We start from the raw sequence: 26,447 nt of genomic DNA, 5'->3' as shown, positions 1-26,447 counted from the left end.
AGCTGCAAGTAAGGTGCCAGAAGACAGGAGGTTGGCTACAGTGGTGTCATTATTTAGGAAAGGTTGTAAGGAAAAACCAGGAAACTATAAACAGACATCAGTGGTGGGTAAGTTGATTCTAAGGGACAAGATTTACATGCATTTGGAAAGGCAAGGACTGATTTGGGACAATCAAAGAACAAAGAAACCTACAGCACAGGAAAAGGCCCTTCGGCCCTCCAAGCCTGTGCCGATCAAGATCCTCTGTCTAACCTGTCATCTATTTTCTAACGGTCTGTGCCGATTTGCTCCCTGCCCATCCATGTACCTGTCCAAATATATCTTAAAAGATGTTAACGTGTCTGCGTCTACCACCTCCGCTGGCAACGTGTTCCAGGCACCCACCACCCTCTGTGTAAAGAACTTTCCACGCAACAACTTGATTTTGTGTGGGAAATTGCATCTCCCTGACTTGATCAAGTTTTTTTTGAAGTGGTGACAAAGAAGATTGAGATGACATCAACAGTAGACATTGTATATATGGACTTCAGCAAAGCGTTTGACAAGGTTCTGCATGGTAGACTGGCAAGTAAAGTTAGATCACATGGGATCCAGGGAGAGCTAGTCAACTGGCCACAAAACTGGCTTGAAGGTAGGAAGCATAGAAACACAGAAGATGGAGTAAGGGGAAGCCACTCAGCCCTTCAAGCATGCTCCACCATTCTTCACAATCCTGGCTGCTCGTATAGCTCAATAGCCAAATCCTGCTTTCTCCCCATAACCTTTCATCCCATTCACCCCAAATGCTACATCCAGTCACCTCTTGAATACATTCACTGGTTTGGCATCAACTACTTCCTGTGGCAATGAATTCCACAGTCTCACCATTCTTTGGTGAAGAAATGTTTCCTCATCTCTGTCCTAAATCGTTTACCCCAAATCCTCATACTGTGACCCCTGGTTCTGGACACACCCACCATCGGGAGCATCCTCGCTGAATCTACTCTGTCCAGTCCTCTTAGAATTTTATAAGTCTCTCATTTGTCTGAACTCTAGTGAAAATAAGCCCAACCTAGTCAATCGCTCCTCATTTGTCTGGCATGGCAGATGGCAGAATTTCAATTCAATAAAATACCTGAAATTGAAGATCTAACGATGAACGTGAATCCATCTGGGTGGGTGCATGAAAAGCAAGAGTTTTGAGGGATATGGGCCAGAGCTGGCAAATGGGACTTGGTAAGATTGGAAGGCCTAGTTGACGTGGACAAGTTACACTGAAGAATCTGTTTCCATGCTGTGTGGCTCTATGATTCAATAACACACACTTTAGGAACTGTGGCAAAAAACCATTGTTACAGCTGGGCAAGATACCAGCTGAAGTAACTTATGAAGAGGTGTGGAAGGAAACACAGATCTTTCTTCTACCTAAAATCCTGGGACATCTGAACAAGTGTTGGGAGGGCTGGTCTCCTCCAGGACACATCACATCAAAGACTTAAAAAACAAATGAGAGTTCCCATGTCCTGGAGAAGACCAGCCTTCCAAATAGATGTTCAAATGACCCAGTGACCCAATCATCCCCAAATGCCCTTTAAGTGGGTGACTTTGAGCCATTTCAGAGGACAGTGAGGAGTGAACCACATTACTGTGGGTCTACAGTCATATGTAGGTCAGGCCAGATGAGGACGGCAGATTTTCTTTCCTAAAGGACGTGAATGAACCAGATGGGGTTTTGTGACAATAAATGGTCATTTCATGCTTATCATTACAGAGGCTAGCTTTTAATTCTACTTTCTTAAAAATTAATTTATGCTAATATAGGAGCTCAGTGGCTAGCACTGCTACCTCACAGCACCAGGGACCCCGGTTTGATTCTGGATTCAGGCAAACGTCTGTGTGGAGATCAAATATTCTCCTCCAGACTGCATGGGTTTCCTCCCAAAGTCCAAATACATGCAGGCTAGGTGGATTGGCCACGCTAAATTGCCCATAGTATCTGGGGATTAGATTAGATTCCGTACAGTGTGAAAACAGGTTGAAAACAGGCCCTTTGGCCCAATGTAGATAAGGTGGATTAGACATGGGAAATGCTGGGTTACAGGAACAGGTTAGAGGGGTGGGTCTGGGTGGGATGCTCTTCAGAGGGGTGCTGTGAACTTGATTAATTCGAGTAGATTAGATTCCCTACAGTGTGGAAACAGGCCCTTCGGCCCAACAAGTCCACACCACCCCTTGGAGCATCCCAGCCAGACCCATCCCCGTATAACCTACAAACCTCTGAACACTATGGGCAATTTTAGCATGGCCAATCCACGTAGCCTGCACGTTTGGACTGTGGTAGGAAACCGGAGCACCTGGAGAAAACCCACGCAGACACAGGGAGAATGTGCAAACTCCACACAGACTGTTGCCCGAGGCTGGAATCGAAGTCAGGTCCATGGCGCTGTGAGGCTGCAGCGCTAGCCACTGAGCCACCGTGCAGCCTCAATGACGTGCTGAATGACCTGGTTTCACACTGTAGGGGCTCTATAATTTTATGACAAATTCCACCAGTTGTCATGGTGAATTTTGAGCCTGCATCCCCAGAGATTTAGCCTTAATTATTAGTCCAGTGACATAACCACTACTTTGCATTAACATAGCTCTGATAATACTGGGAAACCAAGGACACTATGGGAATATTGTGAAAAGTCATCTTTGTCTTTTCATATTGGACAAAGAGGAAGTCAGCTTTTTTAAAACCAGGTATCCACCCAGATAGGTGCTTTAATAGCAAGTTTCCAACGGGGTCACTGGAATGGGTGGCCTCTTTCTTTTTTGACATTTTATCATGGATGAAGATTTTGAGGAGGATAACTGGCATATATCTGAATCTGATCAAGTGTCCTGATCCAGCTTTGTCCAGAAGGATACCCATCCAGAGTGGCCATGGGCCTGGACTAGCACTCTAGATGCCAGGGCTTTGAACCTCACTGCAACAACTTGGGATATTGTATCAAATAATTTTTCACTGCGCTCCAGAAAAATAACCATGGGACTATCAGACTGTTGTAAACTGACGGAGGTTTCGGGATGACTCCATGAAGCACTGTAGTGCCAGCATTATCCACGTCCCAAGGGTATGCTCAACTAAAGTAAAAATGTGGTTACAGCATGTCTTTGGACTTCATTATATACCTGTGGTAGATCTAGGACTGCCTGCACTGCGGTTAGTTGTCTTATGGGGAAACTTTGTTATTAAATGTCAATGAATGTGTGCATCTTGTTTCACTGCAGCTTCTTCCCCTGTGACAAAAGATCAAATTAGTAATAATGGTGTAAATGCACACTACCTTAATAACGTGCTGGTAGAGTTCAGTAAACGCCTGTTGCCACAGTGCCTGTTCCAGTATCACACATAGGTCTGTGTATGTAAACCAGCCTCGTTTCAGTCCTTGCGACTCAGCAACTCTGCAGAACACGAAGGCCCAGATTAAAAATTAAAATGCTCGGTAAAGAATACAATGTTTTGCTGTTTAGTGATCGTTCTAAAGAGAATGGGTCAGAGGAGCTTGATAACAGTCCATAACAATCTCAGGTAATCACAGTAAGACTAAATAAAACTAAAATACTGCAGATACTGGAAATATGAAACAAACGCAGAATACTGAAGTAACTCAGCAAGTCTGACAGCATCTGTGGAGAGAGAAACAGTTTATACTTCTAGTCTGGCATGTCATACTAGATTCAAAGTGTTAATTCTGTTTCTCTTGTCACAGATACTGCTAGATCTGCTGCCTTTCTCCAGCATTCTCTGTGTTTGTGTCATCTTGGTTCTGTTGTAACTCCCTATTATAAAATCTTATTTAATTTCCACTATAGCGGACTAAATATACAAACGTCAACATCTGCAATAATGGATTTTCTTTTGCTCCTGTGCTCCAGTTAGGAGGTTATGCTCAGAAGCGATTCCACAAATAGCTAGCTAGAAGGAAAAACCTCCCATCAGAGGAACAACAAATGCAAATGTTGTACTTGTACCATTCATAGCCTAGGTTCAGCGCAGGCTCTCGTTTGATGCCTTGTATGTGCTGCTGCTGACAATACTGAAATCATTCTTACAGTGGGTAACATCTGTTTTCTCTCATGACTGTCAGCAGTGTTAAAATTATGGCGTATGAAAGAAAATGTAAATTGATATTTAACGTTAAGATCATGAGAAGCGGTCTTTCTTTGCTATAGGATCAAGAACTAGGGGGTCAAAGCCCGAAGATAAAAGGTTAATCATTTCTGATTGATGAGGGAAATTTCTTCACTTGGAGGGTTGTAATATTGGGATTTCATTACCCTAGGTGGCTGGGAATGAATATAATCATTGAATACATTAAAGACTGTAATCGATAGCATTCTGGGCTCAAAGGAAATCAAAAAGTACAGGGATAACAGCAGGGAAGTAGAGACCAACTACGATTTCATTGAATGAGTAACAGAGCAGGCTGGAGAGACTGATGCCTTACTCCAGCTCCTTTTGTTATGTTGCCTTGGAGGTTTACAGCCAATGAACCACTTTTGCACGGTAGTAACTGTTGGAAAGGAGGAAACTCAACAACCAATTCTGAAATCACCAAATGATCTGCTGGCAGTCTACATTACATAATTTTGTAGCCAATGGCTACTATATTAGACATTTAGCTCATTGGAAATTCAGATGTAGCAAATTGAATTTAATTAAAATCAGGTAATGATAGTGCCATTGGACATATGATCCCATTATTTATTCACATGGTCTATGCATGGCAAACAACCATCTTCAGTGTTTATTTAGCTTTGTTTTTATTCATTCATAGGATGTGAATCTGGAGTCACATGTAAGCAAGACCAAGAAAGGAAAACAGTTTCTGTCCCCAAAGGGCAACAGTGAACCAGCTGAGTTTTTCCTGACAATCGACAATAATTTCATGGTTGTCATTAGATTCTTAATTCCAGATTTTTATTGAATTCAAATTCCATCATCTGCCATGGCGGGATTCAAACCCCAACCTCCAAAATTTTACCAGGGTCTCTGGATTCATAGCCTAACAATAATATTCTAGGCCATCATCACCCCAAAAGAAGGCAAGGCCAATGGTAACTGTGGTACAGTATTAATTTACATCATTGGTTGCTGAAGGGTGGTAGGTGCGTTTTACGTCACTGGCAACTGTGAACAGGCAATAAATGCTGGCCAACCAGTGACACCCAAACCCCAAGTGAATTAAAACAAATACACACATGGCTAAAGTTATACTGGGCAACACCAATGCATAACACCCAAAACCAGAGTTTATCTACATAAACTAAGTCCCATGACAACAGGACAGTAGGTTTTGCTAATATATGACTTCCTATTACTTTTCATATTACTGCCCAAATTGCAGCTTCAGAACACAATTTACACCAAGGCAAGGGCTTCTCACAAACACCCTGGACTCACCTTCCCTCCAGTCGACTCAAAAGCTCGAAGAATTCCTGGGTATTTACGTACAAGTTCCAATCCTGCAGCATAAACAGGAGATAAACCTTTAGATCAATTGTCACTGTGCAGATACTAACCCCTAAGGCCCTTTTTCAACCCTTCACCTGTTGGATACTTAGCAGCACCTTTAATCCAAAGTACAACAAACACAAGAAACTTAATATAGTTTATTGATTGAAAAAAATCAACTCTAATCAAAGGGGAAATATGACCTTGCGAAGAATGTGCCTTGCTCAAAGTACCCTTCCATTATCAAGTTAAAAAGAGATTGTGCACTGATGTGTTTTTCTAAAACAACTTCCTAAGTTACTAGGAGAGCTTCAATTTGGAACTTAATTTTTGCGTGGTGACACTTCTCATGTGGTAAAGAACATTTAGTTGTGCAGCAAGCAAAGGCTCCCATGCTTCAACACAGGCCGAGGCCTCAGACCTGCAAATCATCTTACTTGTTCGGGATATGGGGAGACTCTCAGCTGGCAGACCAAAGTCGTAAGATCACTTTTAAGTCAAATTTCTGAAGTCACAGAGTCATACAGTTGTACAGCACAGGAACAGACCCTTCGATCCAACTCATCCATGCCAACCAGACATCCCATTATCCCATTTGCTAGCACTTGGCCCATATCCCTCTAAATGCTTCCAATTCATAAATCCATCCACCTCCCTTTTAAAGGTTGTAATCGTACCCACCTCCATCAATCCCTCTGGAAGCTCATTCCATACACTTATCATTGTCTGTGTGAAAACATTACACCTCAGGATTTTTAAAAATATTTCCTTTCACCTTAAACCTACACCCTCGAGTTCTGGACTCCCCTACCCTGGAAAAGAGACTATGGCTATTCACCCTATCCATGCTCCCCATAATTTTATAAACTTCCATCAATGATCACATGCCCTTTTGTAATTACTTTAGCTCAACCTCCAAATTAGTTGGTCAGCAGTCGATTCAGAACAAACTGAACAAAAATCCACTGACCTGTTGAAAGTACAGTCACCTAAAGCGTTGAAATGTTATGGCCTAAACACACATTTCCCGTGTCCTTACCCTAACTTCCACACACCAGGCCTTGTGTGTCACTGCTACCAGTAACAACCCACTGTTAGCCACTAACAGCTTCCACTAGATGTCTATTCTCCCAGACTGACCTTCACTCACTCCTTTGTCTGCCTGACCATTGTTCTTCTCCGTCTATTGTTTACTCCTTCCCCCCCCCTTCTTTAGCATATATAACTTGCTTTCTCTCCACAGATGCTGCCAGACCTGTTGAGTTTTTCCAGCAATTTCTGTTTTTAAACTTTGAGAAACTAGGATTGTTCTCTTCAAAGCATCGAAGATTTGGAGAAAATCTGTTCAGAACTGTTCTAAATCCTGAATTTGTATAGTCAACAGGGAGGTAATTGTGCCAGTGGTGGAAGAAGTACTGAAACCTGGGCACAGATTTAAGGAAGTGACGAAAGAATCCGAGGTGAAGTGAGGAAACTCATTTTTCAAAATGTGTGATGTGTAATCTCGAACATGCTGCTTCAACAGGTAGAGGTAGAATATTTGATTGTAACTTCTACCATTAAATTGATTAAATATTTGAAGGAAAATTACCTGGTTGTGAAGAATAAGCAAGGGAGTAAGAACAAGGAACAAGCACAATGGTTTTTTTTTTCCTGTGTATTATTTTGTGACTCCATGTGATCACAAGAATTCATTCAGATTGTCTACTGATCCTTGTGCCCAAACAGAGTTTAGAACAAATTATTGAAGTTTCATAAGGATCTGCTGCTGATACACAGACTTGCAAACAGCAATCCCAAATGGATTACACAGGACAACAGCGCTCTTGGCCCAGATCTGACCGGTACTATAATCTGGTGAAGCTACACACCATTAACTTGTTACACCTGGTCTCTTGTGACCAAATGGTGGCAAAATGGCTATGCTGTATGTCGTGGAGCAAAGCCCACCAAGTCAGGTAAGATGTTTTGAGCATAACATTAACAGTGTGTACAAGATTTCCAATATCATAATTCCACTGAATGGACAGTTCAGATAACTTACAATTGCTTGCAGAAAGTTCATCTCCAACGTGTTGACCATTTGAACGTCGAGCTTGCCTGCGGCTCCCCACTCATCATTAAACACCTCTTCCTCTTCTCCTTCATCATACAAATATTTACTGGCAACCATCTGCAAGAAAGTCGAAAGAAGCTTGAAAACAAACACTAATAGGGAAAGAGTAGGAACATCACCTAAATGTAATATTGCCCATTGAAATGAAGTTCTGAACTATTCTGTATTGAAATTTGGATTTTAAAATAGAGGCAGATGGATGCAAATCAGTTTGGTTTTGTGAAGAATTTTTTTCTGAAATTGATCAGTTATTTGGATCATGACCTAAGTGTAGTAGAGCTCCAGGAGGCATGTGATTGCAGTTAAGTGCAGTGCAAAATGGATAAATGTTTATACTGTTGAGTTTGTGACAATTAGAATAAACACAATCAGATCACTACTTCAGTTTTGACTTAAGAGCAGACAGTTCAGCGTCTCCATTTATAACAATCAAGTTTTTATTTCAGGAGAATCAGTCACCTCAGTAGCAAACACAGTAAATGCTACATTTTGTTCTGAGGAAATTCTGAGGAAGAGTCATATTGGATTCAAAACGTTACACTTGTTTCTCTCTCCACAGAAGCTGCCAGATATTCAGAGTTTCTTCGGTATTCTCTGTATTTGTTTCAGATTTCCAGCATCCACAGCATTTTGTTTCTGTTTAAGTGTTCCCTCAACCAAGCTGGTTGAGCCTCTGGACATTTCAAGCCAGGAATTTCAGTGTGGTGTTGCCAGTTGCTTATTGTGTTATATTTTAATGAAAGGTTATTAAATTGGAGTGTTGAGGGAGTCAAGGATGGGGGGGGGATTTAATTTTCATCACTGATTGGGGATGGAAGCCCATGGAGCAGAGGTTGGGTCTCGTTGACAAGCTGAGCTAGGACTGTAGTTTCATGATCAGAAAGAATTTTGAAAGAAGGCCTTGGGCTTTTGAACAGGTTTAGACAATGCGAACGGATGGACCTAACAAAGTCGTTGGTGGGGCAAAGCGACATTGCCCTTGATGAGCCTTCTGGCAGATAAAATGAATTGGGTGCAGGGTCTAGAGGGAGAGTTTAAAAAGGAGAGCCAGACCAGATCAGGAATGAAATTAAGGATCAATTCTTAATGCAAAAAGGTGATACAAAATTGGAATTCCCTTCTGCAAATGGCAATTAATGCTAGGTCAGTTATCTGAGATTGATATTTTGCAAAGTAAAAGGTAAGGGGGTATGGGGAAGAAAGGTGATTATATGATGTTAGATTATTGGAGTCTGCACTTTCAACTCATGTTTCTTTTGACTCAAAGTTCAGATGGAAAGAACGGACAGGAAGGGGTTTAGTGAGAAGTCTGTCAGATAATAGCTCAAGGAATGCCCTTGCTCTTTCACATAATCCTTCACTGATTATGACTAAACTGTTGGTTCATGAGTCATTGGTTAACCCAATCATGCACTAAACATGTTCAAAACAATATGGTCCTTGGGTTTAGGCTGTAGAGCGGTAGAATAGTGGTTTTGTTACTGGGCTAATAATCTAGGAGCCTGAACTATCTAGAGACAAATCTCATGACAGTTGGGGAAAATAAATTAAATTGATTGAAATAAATAAAGAAAAAGATAGTATCAATAATTGTGAAGGTCTTTTTCTCAGGGTAGTGGAGTCCAAAACTAGACAGCATAAGTCTAAGATGAGAGAAGAAAGATTTAAAAAGGTCCCAATAGGCAACTTTTTCCACACAGAGGGTGGTGCATATATGGAATGAGGTGCCAGAGGAAGTGGTATGGTGCATACAATTGCAACATTTAAAAGACATTTGGACAGGCACATGGATAGGAAAAATTTGGAGGGATTTGGGCCAAATGCAGGTAAATGGGACTAGTTCAAGTTAGGAAACCTCATTGGCATGGATGAGTTGGGCTAAAAGGCTTGCTCCTTTCTTTGTGATTGCATGAGTCATACAGTCAGAGAGGCTGGATAGGCTAGGACTTTTTTCACTAGAGTGTCGGAGGTTGAGGGGTGACGTTATAGAGGCTTATAAAATCATAAGGGGTATTGATAAGGTGAATAGCAGGTATCGCTTCCCTAGGGTGGTGGATTTGAAGATTAGAGGGCATATTTTAATGGTGAGAAGAAAAAAATTTTTTAATGTGTCAGAGAAACTTTTTTTTAAAAACAGGGAAAGTAGTTCATGTTGGAATGAACTTCCAAAGGAAGTAGTAGATGTGGGCAGTTACAACATTGAAAAGACATTTAGGTAAGTACATCAATAAAAAATGATTGGAAGTTAAGGCTAGGTAGGTAGGACTAGTTTAGTTGGGATCATGTTTGGCATAGACATGTTGGCCCTACAGTTTCCATACTGTATGACTCTCTGAATCAGTCAGGATCAGGGCACAAGTTAAAAAGATTTTTAATAGACCATGACCAGTTTCAAGCATTTGCTGAAATAGTGAAGGTATAATTTCTAATTGTATAGTGCCTTATCTCATGTCTTGGAAACACTGCAGCCAGCATCTGTCCTATACAGTTGATTACTTTGAAAAACTATTCACAATTATGAAAAGTGTTCAGGGAGTTGATGTAGAAAACTGTTTCCTGTTTCCACAATGAGGACAGTTGGTAACAAAAGGACAGAAGAATACAGTAAATTCCTGATTCATTTGATCTTGGAGGATCTGGAGTTCGAGGTGGGGAACAGGACATATAGCAGAATCATTGTCACGAACTAACACCATCGATGAAAGAGCAAAGCTTCAGGTATGCTGAACAGGTTTAAAACTTTTGCTGCTCAGATGCACCAATGAGAACTTCAATTTCAAGACAAAAATCTAAGCTTCACTGCAGTACTAAGTGGCGATGGTGGTGGTGCAACGATGGGGGGGGGGTATGAAAACAGAGGCCCCATCTGTCCTCTCAGGTGGCTGCAAAATCTTGCACAGCTCTATTCCAAAGAACAATTCTAGGTCTCCCTGCTACAGGAAGGATGTTGTGGAGCTCAAAAGGATGCAGAAAAGATTTACAAGGATATTATTTGGGTTGGAGAGCCCTAGGGAGAAGCTGAATAGGACACAATTATTTTCCCTGGAGTGTCAGAGGCTCAGAGGTCACCTTATAGAAGGGGCATGGAAAGGGTGAATAGTCAAGGTCATTTCCCCAGGGTAGGGGAGTCCAAAACTACAGGGCACAGGTTTAAAGTAGGAGGGGAAAGATTTAATTTGAACCTAAGTGACAACTTTTTCATGCCGACACTGGTGTGAGCATGGAATGAGCTGCCAGAGGAAGTGGAGGAAGCTGGTACAATTAAAGCATTTAAAAGGCATCTGAATGGGTACATGAATAAAAAGGGATATGGGCCAAATGCAGCAAATGGAATTAAACTAATTTAGGATATCTGGTCAGCATGGATGAGTTGGACCAAAGGGTCTGTTTCCATGCTGTACATCTCTGACACTATAACATGAGCATCATCCCTGATGATATAGTCAATTTTTATTCTTCAATCCTTGTCCCTAATAGAGTTCATCTGGTAAGCAGCATATTGCTATTGTGGGAGCTTGTGAGCAAACTAGCTGCACTGCCTCCTGTGGTTACACCATTGACAATATCTCAAAAGTTCTTCATTAGCTGTGAAGGGCTTAGGGGTGTCCCATATTTATGAAAGACACTATGTTTCTAAGGGGATCTCAATCATTGCCTGAAAACACAAAGATAGAGTGAAGTCATTGTCTCACTCACCATGGATATCAGAAAAAGATCAGACGAGGAGATCTGCTGTAGGTACTCTGGATTTCGATGTCGTAGCCTTTCAATGTAGACAAGAGCAAGCATCATTGCACAAGGTGAGATACAGGCTTCCCTGTGGAAAATGCAGACATCATTAATTGTCACAGGTTTTGACTGCACACTGATGATCTTGTACATTAGGTAGTGACTAGGCTTGGAAAATAGATAGAACATGGCAGATTTACAAACTATAAATCATACCGACTTATCAATATCAGTAATAAATTTCAACATGGTCAGTGCAGTTAATGGCCATGCATTATTTCAGATATTTTACAGTTCGGAAATGCTTTAGTCTATAAACTGAAGCGTCTTCAAAGCTAGAATGTCTACAAATCAAAGCATCCTAGATGAGATCCAGGATTTTCAGACCTGTGGAAAGAATTCGACAGATGGACTTCAAAATCCGATTACAACTTTATGTAAAATTTGGAAACAATACTAAGCTTGAAGCTGATAATAAATGAACTGTTTATTCTCACCAGTAATGTTTCACTTGACTGAACGAATTAATTTCTAATGCAAATTGTGTTAGAGCACAGGGGTTTTTGTTTACAAACAAAATAAATTCATCATTTTGTTCAGATTTTCAATGGAATTTCGGATATTTTGTCCGGTAGCTCCACTTATTTGATGAAAATATCAAATCTATCAAAGCTAGAATGTTCAAAGGATAAGGCCACAACCAGCCTTCCAGGGTAATCAGGGACGCGCAATAAATCTTGTGTTACGAAAACATAGATCCCAGAACTAAATAAAATAAAAAAAACTTGCATAAGGCAGTTTTGGAGGAGAATCCAATCCTAGCCATTGAATAGCCAACTCCATACTGCCCTTGACACGTCTCCAACTTTTATCTTCTGTCACTTCTCTTTGATACAAATGCTCCAATTCAAAAAATATATATTCCAAGAAATACATGAGAGTCGAGAACAATGTGTACACTACTCAGGACTTTCAACTACGGTTGGAAAACAAGTTCGATCTTATTGGTAATTCAAGCAACTCTCAGGCCCTATTATGCAGAGAAACAATTATTACAGTACTGCAACATAATGTGTAAATATACCTAGCCACATGAGCTGCATATTTTTTCCGGAGTTTTCGAATAGGACTTGGTGCTGATTTCTGAAGCAGTTCCACCGCAATGTCTGAAAAAGAAAATATCTTTGAATCAGTTCATTTGCTGAGCAGTTCAGAATGTGAATCTTACTGAAAAGAAAGACTTTGTGGCTGAACTGTCTGTCTTGCATTCATAGGGGCAAATGTCAAATTTCAAACACTCACAGCAATTTGTACTACTAGAGAAACAGGGTTGGGATGTTAACCTTGATTGGCTGAAGCAGTGCCACGGACAAAGCAAGGGAAATTATAGATAATGCAAACTCCTGAATGATTCAATAAAAAGACAAAGTTTGAACATCATTTCTTCGCCTGCAAAGAACATGTTCCCGGTCTTGCTGCTAGCAATTGTAAATGAGCCATGATATACAGCTTGACTGCTTATCTTAAACTAGTTTCACATTTTTTAAGATTCATTTATGGGATATGGGTGTTGCTGGCTTGCCTATCCCAAGTTGGCCTTGAAAAGGTGGTGGTGAGTTGCCTTCATGAACCACTGCAGGCCACTGGCTGAGAGTTGACCCACAATGCCATTAGAGAGAGAATTCCAGGATTCTGATCCAGTGACAGTGACGGAATGGTGATATACTTCCTAGTCATCATGGTGAGTAGCTTTGAGTGGAACTTGAAGGTGGTGGCGTTCCCATATGTCTGCTGCCCTTGTCCTTCCAGATGGAAGTGATCGCTGGTTTGGAAGGTACTGTGAGGATCTTTGGTGAATTTCTGCAGTGCATCTTGTACACAGTACACACTGCTGCTACTGAGCGTGAGTGGTGGAGAGAGTGGATGTTTGTGGATGTGGTGCAAATCAAGCGGGATGTTTTGTCCTGGATGGTGTCAAGCTTCTTGAGTGTTGTTGGGCTGTACTCATCCGGCCAACTGGGGAGCATTCCACTACACTCCTAACTCGTGCCTTGTAGATGTTGGACAGGCTCTGAGGAGTCAGGAGGTGTGTCACTTGCCACAGTATTCCGAGCTTCTGGCCTGATCTTGTAGCCAGTGTTTTTATATGGTGAGTTCAGTTGAGTTTCTGGTCAATCATAACTCCCAGGATGTTGGGGGATTCAGCGGCAGTAACACCATTGAACGTCAAAGGGTGGTGGTTACATTGTATCTTACTGGTGATGGCCGTAGCCTGGCATTTGTGAGCGGCGAAAGCCACTTGCTACTTGTTAGCCCAAGCCTGGATAGTGTCCAGACCTTGCTGCATTTGAACACAGACTGCTCCAGTATCTGAGGAGTCACGAATGGCGCTGAACGCTGGCAAACACCCCCACTTCTGACCTTATGATGGAGGGAAGGTCAGTGATGAGCAGCTGAGGATGGTTAGGCTGAGGACACTACCCTGAGGAACTCCTGCAAAGATGTCCTGGAACTGAGATGACTGACCTCCAACAACCAAAACCATCTTCCTACGTGTCAGGTATGACTCCAACTACTACAGAGTTTGACTTCAATACTCATTTTTGCTAGGGTTCTTTGATACCACAGTCTGTCAAATGCAGCCTTGATAGCAAGGGCTGTCACTCTCATCTCACCTCTGGAATTCAGCTCTTTTGTCCATGTTTGAACCTGCTTTGAGGTCAGGAGCTGAGTGGCACTGGTGGAACCCAAAATGGATGCCACTAAGCAGGTTATTTCTGAGCAGGTGCTGTTTGATAGCACTATTGATGACACGTTCCATTACTTTACAGATGGTTGACAGTAGATTGATGGGGCAGTAATTGGTTGGGTTGGAATAGCCCTGCTTTTTGAGTACACAACATACTTGGGCAATTTTCCACATTGTCGGATAGATACGGAATCAGAGAGTTACTACAGTGAGGAAACAGGCCACTTAGTCCAACAAGTCCACACCGCCCCTCTAAGGCACATCCCACCCAGACCCATTCTCCTACACACTTGTCTAAGCTACCTAACCTAAACATCTCTGGACATTATGGGCAATTTAGTATGGCTTATTCACCTAGCCGGCATATTTCTGGACTGAGAGAGGAAACTGGAGGAAACCTACACAGACACGGGAAAGAATGTGCAAACTCCACACAGCCAGTTGCATGACAGTGGAACTGAACCTGGGTCTCTGGTGCTCTGAGGCAGCAGTCTAACCAATGAGCCACTGTGCCCCCAATTAACAGTGCTGTAAATGAACTGGAACAGCTTCGCTCGGAGAGTGGCAAGTTCTGGAGCACAATTCAGTACTTGTGCTGGAAAGCTGTCAGGGCCTGTAGCCTTTGCAGTATCTGATGTCTCCAACCGTTTCTTGATATCACGTGGCGTGAACCAAATTGGCTGAAGACTGATATCTGTAATGCTGGGGACCACTGGAGGAGGCTAAGATTGTTTGCACAGCTGAGAATGCTCTCAGAATTATTCAGCAAATGCTACCCAATTGAAGAATTTCAGTAGATGGTTGTTTAGACAAGCTGTACATGGTTCATTTTAAGTTTGTAAGCATTGACTACTCCAGTCAGCTAATCATAGAAGCACATGGCCTATGTATCTGATTTCATATTTTTTGAACAGTGAAGTTTTGTTGGCATTTGGCTGTGATTATTAGTGGTCATGCCACTGTCAAGAAATTCCTTTCTCTTCATCAAGAGGCTGCAATTAGTTTTTTGTAATTCCAACCGAGGGGGAACAGCCTTGGTTTATAACACTGTATCCAAAAGCTGGATAAAATGAATCATGTAAATTCATCATTGTTTTTCACTCTCTGACTACACTCCACATCTACAAAACATAAAATTCTCCAGAAATGTTCAACTATTTTACCCACCTGATTGGTAATTTTCAAGTAATTTTGCATTTGAATTCCTATTTCACTATGTTCATCCAAATCCTTCAGTGTTTTTCCATTAAGTATGTACACTCATTCATAGATTGAGAATGTAAACATAAGCGCTCAGAAGCCGAGGCCATTTGGCCCTTTCAGCATGTTCTGCCATTTGACAAGATCATAACTGATCTGACAGATTCATGCAGCACAGAAACAAACCCCTTTGTCCATGCAGACAAAGTTTCCCAAACTAATCTAGCCTGACTTGCCTGTGTTTGGCCCATATCCCCCTAAACTTTTCCTATTCATGTACTCATTCAAGTGTCTTTTAAATATCTAACTGTACCTGCATCAACCACTTCCTTTGGCAATTCATTCCACGGATGAACCACCCTCTTTGCGACAAAATTGCTCCTCAGGTTCCTTTTAAATCTTTCTCCGCTCATCACAAAAATTTGCTCTCTAGTTTTTAATTCCTCCACTCTAGGGAAATGTTCTCTAGTATTCATTGCATTGATGCCCCTCATGATTTCATAAACCTCCAAAAGGTTGCCCCTCAACCTCTTCAGTGCAGAGGGGAAGGGAGATCCACACACTTACCAACCACAGTCAAAAAATTCTTCAACTCCATCATAGGTTAGAGACATTTATTGTTAAATTGTGATCTTAGTTTTAGTCTCCCCTACAAACAGAGGTACTCATTTCAATTCCTGTCAGGATCTTGCGTGTTGGATTCTTTCATTCATGTTAACTTCAAAGGAGTTCATGGTTGAACCTATACACGTCTCCACATAAAGTAACCCCTTATTCCATGAATAAACCAAGCAAACCTTTCCTGAACTGTTTCCAATGTTATTATATCGTCTCTCAAGTACAGAAATCAAAACTACACATGTGGTCTCGCCAATGCCCTATGCAACTGCAGCAAAAACTTCCCTGCTTTTAAATTCAATTCCCTTTCCAATGAACAACATTCCATTTGCCTTCCTATTTACTTGTTGTACCTGCATGCTGTTGTTTTGTGATTCATGTACTAGAACACCCAGATCCTTTTGTACCAGTTTTGCAACCTTCCATTAAAAATAACCTTTCCAATTCTTCCTACCACAGTAGGCAAGTGCACATTTTCCCCAAATAATACTCCATCTGCCAAGTTTTTCGCTCACTCGGAGATACCTAAATCCCTTTTTAAAACTCTTCGTGTCCTCCTCACAATTTACCTTCCTATCCATCTTTGTAGCATCAGCAAGTTTCATAACCATACGCCTGTTTCTTTCAGCCAAGTCATTTATTTAGGTTACAAACAGTTGAGACGCAGTGCTTATGCCCTGGCACTCTACTGGTAGTAGCTTGTCAACTAGAAAATGACTATTCATCCCTACACCCTGTTTCTGGTTAGTTATCCAATCTTTCTCCATGTTAAAATGTTATTCCCTACATCATATCGTTTGACTTTGTGTAGAACAGCTGGTGTGGCACCGTATCAAACACGTTTTTGATTATCTATATAATTACATCCATAGGTTCCCCATTATCCACATTATTAGAATTCTTTGAGGAAGTGACAAGTAAATTAGAGAGACAACTTTACTTTTGCAAAATCCTAATGCAGTTAGGTAAAGTCCACATGGCTTTGTTAGTGTGCTGCTGTATCTTTCTTGACAATAGATTTTAGCATTTTGTCTGTGGCCAATTGGTCTAATTGAATGTTGGTTACAGAGTCATTCAGTATGGAAACAGATCCTTCAATCCAACTGTTCCATTCCAACCAGAAATCCCAATGTGACCTAGCTCCATTTGGCAGCATTTGGCCCATATTCTTCTAAACCCTTCTTATTCATATACCCATCCAGATGCCTTTCAAATGTTGTAATTGTATCTGCCTCCACCACTTCCTTTGTCAGCTCATTCGATACACACACCACCCCCTGTGAGAAAAAGTTACCCCTCAGGTCCTTTTAAATCCTTACCCTCTCATCTTAAAAATATGCCTTCTAGTTTTGGACTTTCCGACCACAGGGAAGGCTCATTGACTATTCGCTTTATCCATGCCCCTTATGGTTTCATAAACCTCTAGAAGGTCACTCCTTCAATCTCTGACACTCCAGGGGAAAGAAGCCCCAGCCTATTCAGCCCCTGCCTCTAGCTCAAATCCTCCAGTCCTGGCAAGATCTTTGTTAATCTTTTCTGCACAACCAGTTGGCTGCAATGTTTGTCTGCACAGCAATATTGTACTTCAAAACTCAACCAAGGACAGACAAGTGCATGACAATGTCTGATAAATGTGAGTTACATATATAAATTCAAATTTTATTTACATGTTTAAAAGATTAGACCACATGCATACTTGCGGATCTGGTAAATTAAATGTCAACTCCATTTGGAAGCAACTATCACATTTCCTAAGCTAAGCATAACTTGATATTGGTTATGGGAACATACAAATATTGCTTTTCTATCACTGAACTTGCACAGAATAGGAGGGCTTTCCTGAGTTGTACAGGGCATTACTGAGGGACCAAATATGAAATACTGCACACAGTTTTGGTCTTACTTAAGGAAGGCATAACTGCATTAGATGCATTGTACAGAAGGTTTATTTAATTGACAGTTGGGATGAAGGAGTTGTCTTATGAGGAAATGTTTGGCATACTGGGCCATATTGAGAGTTTTGAAGAATGAAATGCTGTACAAAGGATTCCCATGAAATTTGAAAGGTGGATGCTCTGAGAATGTCTTCCCTTGTGGGAGAGATTAGGGATCGGGGATTAAATATAAAAATAAGAGGTTTAAGACAGGAAGAAAGGCAGAATTTCTTTTCTCTCAGAGGGTAGTTAGTCTGCGTAATTTACTTCAATATTTTTATGACTGGTAGAATCTTGACCGGCAGGTCAGTCACAAAGTATGGGGCTTAAACTGGAACGTAAAGGCCACAATAATATCTTCAAATGGCCTATTTTTGCCCATAAGTCATATTTTCCTATGTCAAGGCATTATCTACACCTCAATGCACACAGCAGCATCACCAAGGTGTGAATATTGGCACCTCTGGCTTTCACTATTTTGTTTTAAATCTGAATATGCACTCCACTGGCTGAAATTGATTGGTGCTATGGGGTCTGAAAGACAGCCCTTGTCCTGACAACAGGAGAAAGCTGCGGTCAGATAGCTAAAGACACAACCACAACATCCAACAATACCACATGTAAACTTGGATAATATGGTTCAATTAGGCGTCCTATGGCCCTTATTCATCAGCCAACACTGTGAAATCTTCTCACCGTTGATGTTTCTGCAAGTTTCAAATATCAAAGAAAAATCAAAGTCCAACCATATGCATTATAACACATACACATACCGGTAACAGGGCAGGACAGAGCATCCATGTTGTAGTCCATGTCTCGACCGTAGTAGAGTCGCTTTTTCACTCTCTCCGTCAACTTGCTGTGGCCAGGAAGAAGCTGTAGTGTACAATAATATGAGTGTTAGGTGACGCAACCCTTATTACCAACAAAAACAAATTTTTGTAAAAACTCCGGTCTGGCATTAGCTGTGGAGACAACTCTCATTAATCCCATTGTCTTCATGTGTAACTTAAAAACTATGCACAACTCCACAAGAGATAACAAGAATTTCAGCCAAGCAGTCTTACAACAATTTCCATCTATACAGCATTTTTAAAGCAGTGAAACCAGTCCAAGAACCTTCACAAGGGCCACTATCAAGATAAATTTCAAATTGAGCCACATCTGATCGTGTGTTAAGGAATACCTTAAAGGAAGAATGAGTGAGAGTCTGACAAGTTTAGGGAGAATATTTAAGCTCATTCTTTTATTTATATTTCTTTGGTTATGTGGGTGTTACAGACAACCAGCATCAGTTGCCCATTTCTAGCTGCCCTTGAACTGCAAGGGCTGATGACATAGCCACCCAAGTTGCAGCAATGAAAACAGAGATGTACAAGAGGCTAGAATGGCCCCCTGAGTATTAAGCTACACTGTGACAATTAAATCCTGTGACCAGAACTGTTAAATGAATCAGCGAGTACATTTTACAGGCAAGACACTGTATGGGAACAAGGGATGAAAATTCACTAGCATTGATGAAAGCTGTCCACAGAGATTTAATTATTTTTATGGATGGGTTTCCCTTTGTACGGCATAACTTTGATTCCAGAGACAATTCAAATGATGTCTGGTGACCAACAACCACTAATCACACAGAGAAATTCTTAGGCTGGACACATGGAGCAAAAACCATCGATGACCTTTCACACGTTTAATTATTTTACTGATAGCAAAATAAAGATTAGACCGATACATGAAATTATGGTATAAATTTAAATTTCCAAAGCTCTAATTATTGCTAATAAGTGCAAATCTTGCAAATAAAATTAGTTTTACAGGGCTATAGATGCTATTTAATAATAGTTATGAATTTCGTACATCATTGAAAACCCCATTTACAACTCATTCAGCAAGGTTAACATTTTCAATGGATTTGGAGTGCAATTAATTGTGTAAAAGATGGATATCCATGTTAATTCAAATGCTTTGTAAAGGTTTCCATTTCCCGGTAATTCACCTGTGCACTCTCTGGGTTTCTACACTGAACTCCACACATAGAAACTGATGCTCAAACTACAAACCAAAGTCCAGGCCGTTATCTTGTCAATTACCCACAGACTAACTGCAGACATTTGCGAGTGCAACTTATGCAGAATTTTGAAAGGAGAAACCAGCAGAGGTTCACCAAGTTAAATACAAAGAACAGAAGACTTATTTCATAGTTATCTTGAACAGATGGCCTGTGCTGATACCATACTAAATATGTTATTTCCAAATAAACTGCCGGATTGGATGTTTCCAGCCTTCCATTTTTAAGATAATGCAACAGAATTGTAACTTTACACAATACACCAGGAATTATTCGCCATGGCACCATCTGGGCCAGAGAAGTGCACCAGCAATGTATCATTTAAAATATAGTGCATGGGAATGATTCTAAACTTCTGGATCAAACTACTGGCTTGCAGATAACGCCTGAGAATTGATAGTGCTCTCCACTGGATATTAGGAAAATCATTCTAATTCTGACATCATTTTAAAAAACGGTGAAGACAGTCTCTACAAGTACTGGACGTAGCATGTTATACAAGTTGATCATTCAGGTCACGCCATCAGTAGCTCTGACCCACTTTTTTCCCCTCTTCTGCTGACTGACTGTTTTACCGAAGTGTTAAGGGTATAGAGGGTATTCGTTCCCTCCCTTCATATCCTGGTTCACCATTCAAGCACCAGCAATAACAGACAAGATCATAATGATTTAGCCCATATCTTTCTACTAATATTTTAGAAATCTTCAGTACTGTGTGCACATCCTGTAGCACTTTGTTGTCTAGTTCAAAGTGAAAGATATCAGGTTAAACAATACAGGAAGCACATAATTCCAAATAGAAAAGTTGCCATGTCATTCACAAAAGATTCCAAGGCACTATTTCAAAGATAAGCAACAGAAAAATTCTACTTACTATATAACTTAACTCTCAACTAATCTCCCAAAAAAAATTAGTTTGGTCATCATCTCATTCTGGTTTGTGGAAACCGGTGGTGTACAAATCGTCTGCCTCACTCCAACAGCATAACAGCAACTGTATTCGATTGACTCCACATTGTTTTGGTCTTCTTACTTAAGGAAAGCATTACTGCATTAGATGCAGTCTAATGGAAGGCTAACTTGATTGATTTTTGGGATGAAGGAGCTGGTTTATGAGGAAAGATTTGACAGATTCAGGTTGCATTCATTGGGAGTTTAGAAGACATGTGCTTTGTGACATTCAGAGCATGATGAAGGGTGTCATGTCAAGACAAGTTATTCTCGCTCTTTGTACTCATTATTCAGCTATTCTGATTTAGGTCTTTATTTATTTGTAACTCCTCTGTTAGCTGTATAAGTAGCAGAATCTAGCTTCAGTAATTTCTACTCATGCCTGCTCCTCAACTTTACATCAATTGAATGGTGCGGAGGTGAACCTGTGGCTGAAGGTCGTCCAATGCATCAATTGCCTGGTCATTTCAGATGGTAGAGATCATTGCAAGTTCATCTTTCTTTCGTTTGGTGGCTTCCAGTAAAGAAGGAAATTCTGAGAGGCGGCTGCACTGGAGAATGTGGTGTCAATCCAGCTCTTTCTCGCGGCTGCATCTTGGTGGGTCCTTTGACCAGGCTGCTTCGATAGCAACTTTGTAGGTGAGATGAGTCCGTGTCCTGGATTCAAATGACCAGCCTGGAACTCCTTTTTGGTGGCTTCAGTGGCGGCCTAGACTCCATCTGGCAGCTTCGCAGTGGTTTTCATCGGTGTCAGTCTGAGTCACCTCATGGGGGCTTCGGCATAGCTCCAATCGTGGTGGGACCAGCTTGCAGCGGGAGGGTTCAGGTCCTCAAGTCCAGAGCTGTGAAATAGACTAAAATGGCCTGTCTTAAACGCTCTTTGTTAAAAAAATGTTGACTCTTTAAAATTATGCTATCTTGGAAGGGCTATTACTTTGAACATTTTATTCTTCTGTTGTTCCAATTTGTTACTACGGTTTCACACTTCTGAAGGTCCGTAAGCTGAAACTTTTATTTACTTATTTTCTTTTTCCCTAAGTATTTGTACTTAAGAATCTGTACCTAGGTACCTTTGTATCTAAGATGGCACTGTAAGTGGCAACTTGCACACTTTTCACTGTACTCACATGACAAAGTTAATTCAAATTCATGGCCATCAATTCTTTGGTTCAAGGTCATAAATTGCTAGGTTGAGTTCATTTAATTTCACAACTTGTCATAACTCACTGCTGTCAGTCTGATATTGCAGTGAAAGGTTGCTGTACCATTTGCCCAAATCATAAAGTGATCAGTGTTAGTTTTAAGCTTCTGGATTATGTTCTTTTGATTGATCTCAACCTTACCAGTTACACCCCCGCTGCAAACAATGTACTTCCATAATTTTCTGAAACATGTAAACAAGCTTGATGCAGCACCTATTGTCTAAGGAACCATCTTAGGAGTTGACTTTTGTACACTCTCAGGAGTAACAGCATTCTCCCGGAATTAGTTATTTAGAACGTGGCAGAACATTGAAATGACGCTTCGAGTCCACCAATGAACCTCTTCTGATCTGGCATACACTGGCTTTGAATTTTTAATCATGTAAGGCAGTGAATGTCCCAAATAAACATGGACACACCCTTCATAGAGAGGTCATTTAGCCCTTTGATTGCCTTAAAAGTTACTGGATTTGGCAAAGCAACTTAAGGCTCATCAAAACAATGCTGGACTCCATCACCGATTTACAGGACTGAAACTGAACAACTAGGTCTGTCATTAAAATACACTTATTAACAAGCACTTGAAGCAAAGTGCATAATGGACCATGGATTAAATAGATGTGGTGAACAAAAGTGAGAGAGTACAACTTTTTATTCTCTTGTGGGACATGGGCAATAAATGCTGGCCCAGTCTCTAATGCCTGTCTCTAACTGCCCCAAAGAAGATGACGGTGAGCGGCCTTCTTGAACCACTGTGATCCATATGCAGTAGGTAGAATCACAATGTCGTCCTGGAGGGAATTCTAGAATTGTATTCCAATGATCTGAAGGAATTGAGAGTGAGGGGAACTTTCAGGTCGTGGTGTATCTGCTATCCCTGCCCTTCTAGATGGTAGTAGTCACGAATTTGGAAGGTGCTATCCATGGAATCTATGTGAATTTCAGCAGCATCTTTTAAATGGTACACGTTACTGCTCCTGAACATCAGAGGCAGAGGGAGGGAAAGTTTGTTGATGTGGTGCCAATCAAGAGGGCTGCTTTGTCCTGGACAGTCAAGCATCTTCAGTGTTGTTGTTTGGAGCATGAACCAGTTGGAATGAATGATCTTTTCCTCTTCTTCATATCATGTAAATATTACCCCATCTCCTCATCAACATGAGTTTACATTCCCCACTGTTACTGACAGGATATAACAGTGGCAAGAATATATTAGATTTACTTTCTCCCATCATTCTCCAATGCTGAAAACTAGTTACTGACTCACCAGCCAATGAAAATAGAGTTTCTTAATTTATCTCAAAATTCACAGCACCATTTAGAAGAAATCTATTTGGATGTTCCAAACCAGCACATGAATTAATCATTACTATTTCTCTCTTGCTTCTTCCTTCATACTTAATCTTTCTGGCACTGCTATCACACTGGATTGTCAGAGATCAGGAGTACTTGGGTACACTAAGAAAGCCAATGAAACCCCATATGGGACTCCACCTCACACCATTAACACTTGGCTGAATCTTTACCCTCATAAAATTTTCATCGGGTTGGAAGGTCTGCCCGCATGGCAAACTTTTCTTTGGCTGCCCGAGTAACAAGTGACATGTTATTCTTTCCATTGCAGTTCCATCAACCATTTCAACTTCAGCCTGGCTCAACAAGGGGTGCCTGAAGCTGGGGTCACTGTGCTAATGGTCCGAAACAGCAGACACACTTTGGCAAAGTTCTGCTCCCTACTCAGCAATTCCATGAATTTTGTGGAAATGTAAGTGGAGTGCCGAGCTGCTTAACAGATACAAAAAAAACTGATGTGGTTCATTGATGTCGCAACAGATCTACAGAGCCCTTCCTAAATATGCATTACACATTTTTTGACACTGTGCTGAGGTTTGAAGAAATACTCCATGATCAGACTTGTATTCCAACTCACAAATCGAAGTTACTTCACAGTAGCATACAAACGAGAGTATAACTACATTCACACCGTTGTACTGAATAGCAAAACTAAAATTACATACACTATTAATCACACAATGCAACAAGCACTACAGCTACTTTGGCTAATTATTTACATAATTGTGCAACTGTTGATTTGTTCAAGTGTTTCATCCCATCCTTTGGAGATAGCAAGAACTGCAGATGCTGCAGTCAACCTTCTGGGTTCCAACCCGAAACATCAACTCTCCTACTCCTCTGATGCTGCCTGGCCTGCTGTGTCCCTCCAGCTCCACACTGTGTTATCCTGTCAGTACCTTTGTTGTTCATGCCACCAGCCAAACTTTCATTGTCGCCCATCCTAGCTGTTCTACTCAGCACACTCACCACCATTACCATTCAATGCTTTTTGCTTTAAATTTATTCACAGAATGTAGTCATTGGAGTGAGTGTCTATCCCTAAGAGAACTCCAGATGGTAATCATGTGCTGTTTTCTTGAATGGGTCCCTTAAGATGGCGGTTAAAAGTCCCCCTTTCTGTGGATCTGGAGTCTCATATGGCCAGATCAGAGACATTATGGAAACCTGATGGGTTCTTACAGAATGCACAGGTTTTCATTGACACAATTCCTGATTGTAGCTTCTTTTCTTCTGGATTTATTTTAATCAGTTCCATTTATTTTCCCCAACTACCACACGATTTGTATTGAGATGATTCAGGCTCCTAGATTCCTAGTCCAGTGACATAACCACTATTCTAGGACTCCACAATCTTAGGACCATAGTGTGTGTGCGTGTGTGTGTGTGTGTGTGTGTGTGTGTGTGTGTGTGTGTGTGGCATCTGTCAGTCTCGAGGCGCCATGGATCTGCGCCTGGAGAGTTTCGATTCAGCTGCTGGTGGTAGCGCAGCGTCTGTTGTGGCTGTACAGGCCCACACGGGAGTGACAGTCTCGGTTGCAGCGACTGCATTTGAAGACACTCTCCTCCAGTGTTGCCGTGTTTCTTTCTTTCTGTCGAGCACGCTTGATTTGATACTGATTGATTTGCACATATTTAGATCATGGTTGGATTAACCAATGAGCCATGAACCACCAGTTAAATCATAATCATAATCACTTAAGGATTGTCTTGTAGAGCATTGCCATTCCTTTTGTCTGACAGACTTCTCATTAAACCATCCTCTCTCTGTCTGTTCTTTCTATTCTGAGCATTGAGTCAAAGGGCCCAGCAGTTGTAAATTCAGATTGCAAACCTGATCAGCAATCTAACACCATATAGTCACCTTTCCTCAACATTCTTCTGTACCTTTTACTTCAAAAAATATCAATTTCAGATAAGTGACCTAGCAATTAATTGCCATTTGCAGAAGAGAATTTCAATTCCCCATCACCTTAATTTTACTCTTGATCTGATGTGATTCTCTTATTTTAAATACTCCTCTAGATTACCCAACTAATTCTCCCAACCTGATCCCGTTAATATGCTAAAGGGTTTACAAATCTCTGTCCCACCAAGAGGAGGACTTTGTTAGCTCCATCCCTTCTTCTTGTCCAAAGCTGTTCCAATGCCCAAAGGCCTGCTCCATTTCCACTTCTACTTTATTTCAGATCATGATCTTCCAACCTAGGTTCAGTTTGTATATAAGATCCAGCCTCTGCTTCATGGATTCCCACCCCCACTCCATGTTGATTAAATTACCCTCATCCTTGACCCGTTCAACTCCCCAAATTACAAACCTTTCCTTAAACTATTACACAATAATCAACTGGCAATACCACACTCAGAAGCTATTGATAATAAGTGGATGGTAAATACTGATAGAAACAGCCTCGGAGGCCTAGGAGCCACCAGGCCCCGATCCCAGGTCTTGGCGGCGGGCCTGGGCCGGCGGCAGTGCACTCGACACGGTGCAGCGGGTACTCCGAGGCCCAGGGCCCACCTCCTGATCCTGGCTCCCCGACACCGGGAGCTGAGAGAGGGCTAACATCAACACGAGGCGAAAACACTCACGCTGAACTCCTGGAACCCACAGCACGGGAAGGATCGAGAGTCAAAAAGCGAATCCACCCAGTCCGCCATCTTAGCGCAGGAGGAGGGGGGAAGAGGAGGGGCGGAGCCAGGAGGGGAAGGGTGTGGCTGGGTGGGGAGGGGCGGGGCCAGAAGTGAAGGGGCGGGGACAGGCGTGGGGGCGGGGCCGATGGTGGGGGGCGGGGCCGATGGTGGGGGGCGGGACAAGTGCTGTTGGTGACGGGGAATTGGGCGGGGCCTAGAGAGGAGCGGAGCCAAGATGGGGATGCAGGGGAGGAGCGAAGCAAGGTGGGTGGGTTGGAGTCTTGGAGGTGTGTGGAGAGGGGACAAGGTTGGGGAAATGTCAAGGAGAGTGGGGAGCCAGGGAAAGAGGGCAGGACGACGGCGTTGGGCATGTTGGCGGGGAGGGTTCAAGAATACGGCAAGGGCTGGAAG

At 41.7% G+C, this 26,447-nt stretch overlaps 1 protein-coding gene across 1 annotated transcript in view; it reads right to left on the bottom strand.

Annotated features, from left to right (window-relative positions):
- The window catches only part of cnppd1 (cyclin Pas1/PHO80 domain containing 1), a 45,191-nt gene extending 19,089 nt beyond the window's left edge, over nt 1-26,102 (bottom strand). Inside the window, exons 1-7 of the mRNA XM_048534743.2 lie at nt 25,995-26,102; nt 18,602-18,704; nt 12,412-12,493; nt 11,295-11,415; nt 7,527-7,655; nt 5,432-5,493; nt 3,312-3,429 (exon numbers count right to left, since the gene is read on the bottom strand). Of these exons, the coding sequence (XP_048390700.2) occupies nt 3,312-3,429; nt 5,432-5,493; nt 7,527-7,655; nt 11,295-11,415; nt 12,412-12,493; nt 18,602-18,704; nt 25,995-26,063 (684 nt within the window). The 5' untranslated portion in view covers nt 26,064-26,102. The remainder of the gene's footprint in view (nt 1-3,311; nt 3,430-5,431; nt 5,494-7,526; nt 7,656-11,294; nt 11,416-12,411; nt 12,494-18,601; nt 18,705-25,994) is intronic.
- Nucleotides 26,103-26,447: the final 345 nt, after the last annotated feature.

This window comes from Stegostoma tigrinum, chromosome 7 (assembly GCF_030684315.1).
Source record: "Stegostoma tigrinum isolate sSteTig4 chromosome 7, sSteTig4.hap1, whole genome shotgun sequence".
Lineage (NCBI taxonomy): Eukaryota > Metazoa > Chordata > Chondrichthyes > Orectolobiformes > Stegostomatidae > Stegostoma > Stegostoma tigrinum.
This window is presented reverse-complemented; position numbering and strand designations above follow the sequence as displayed.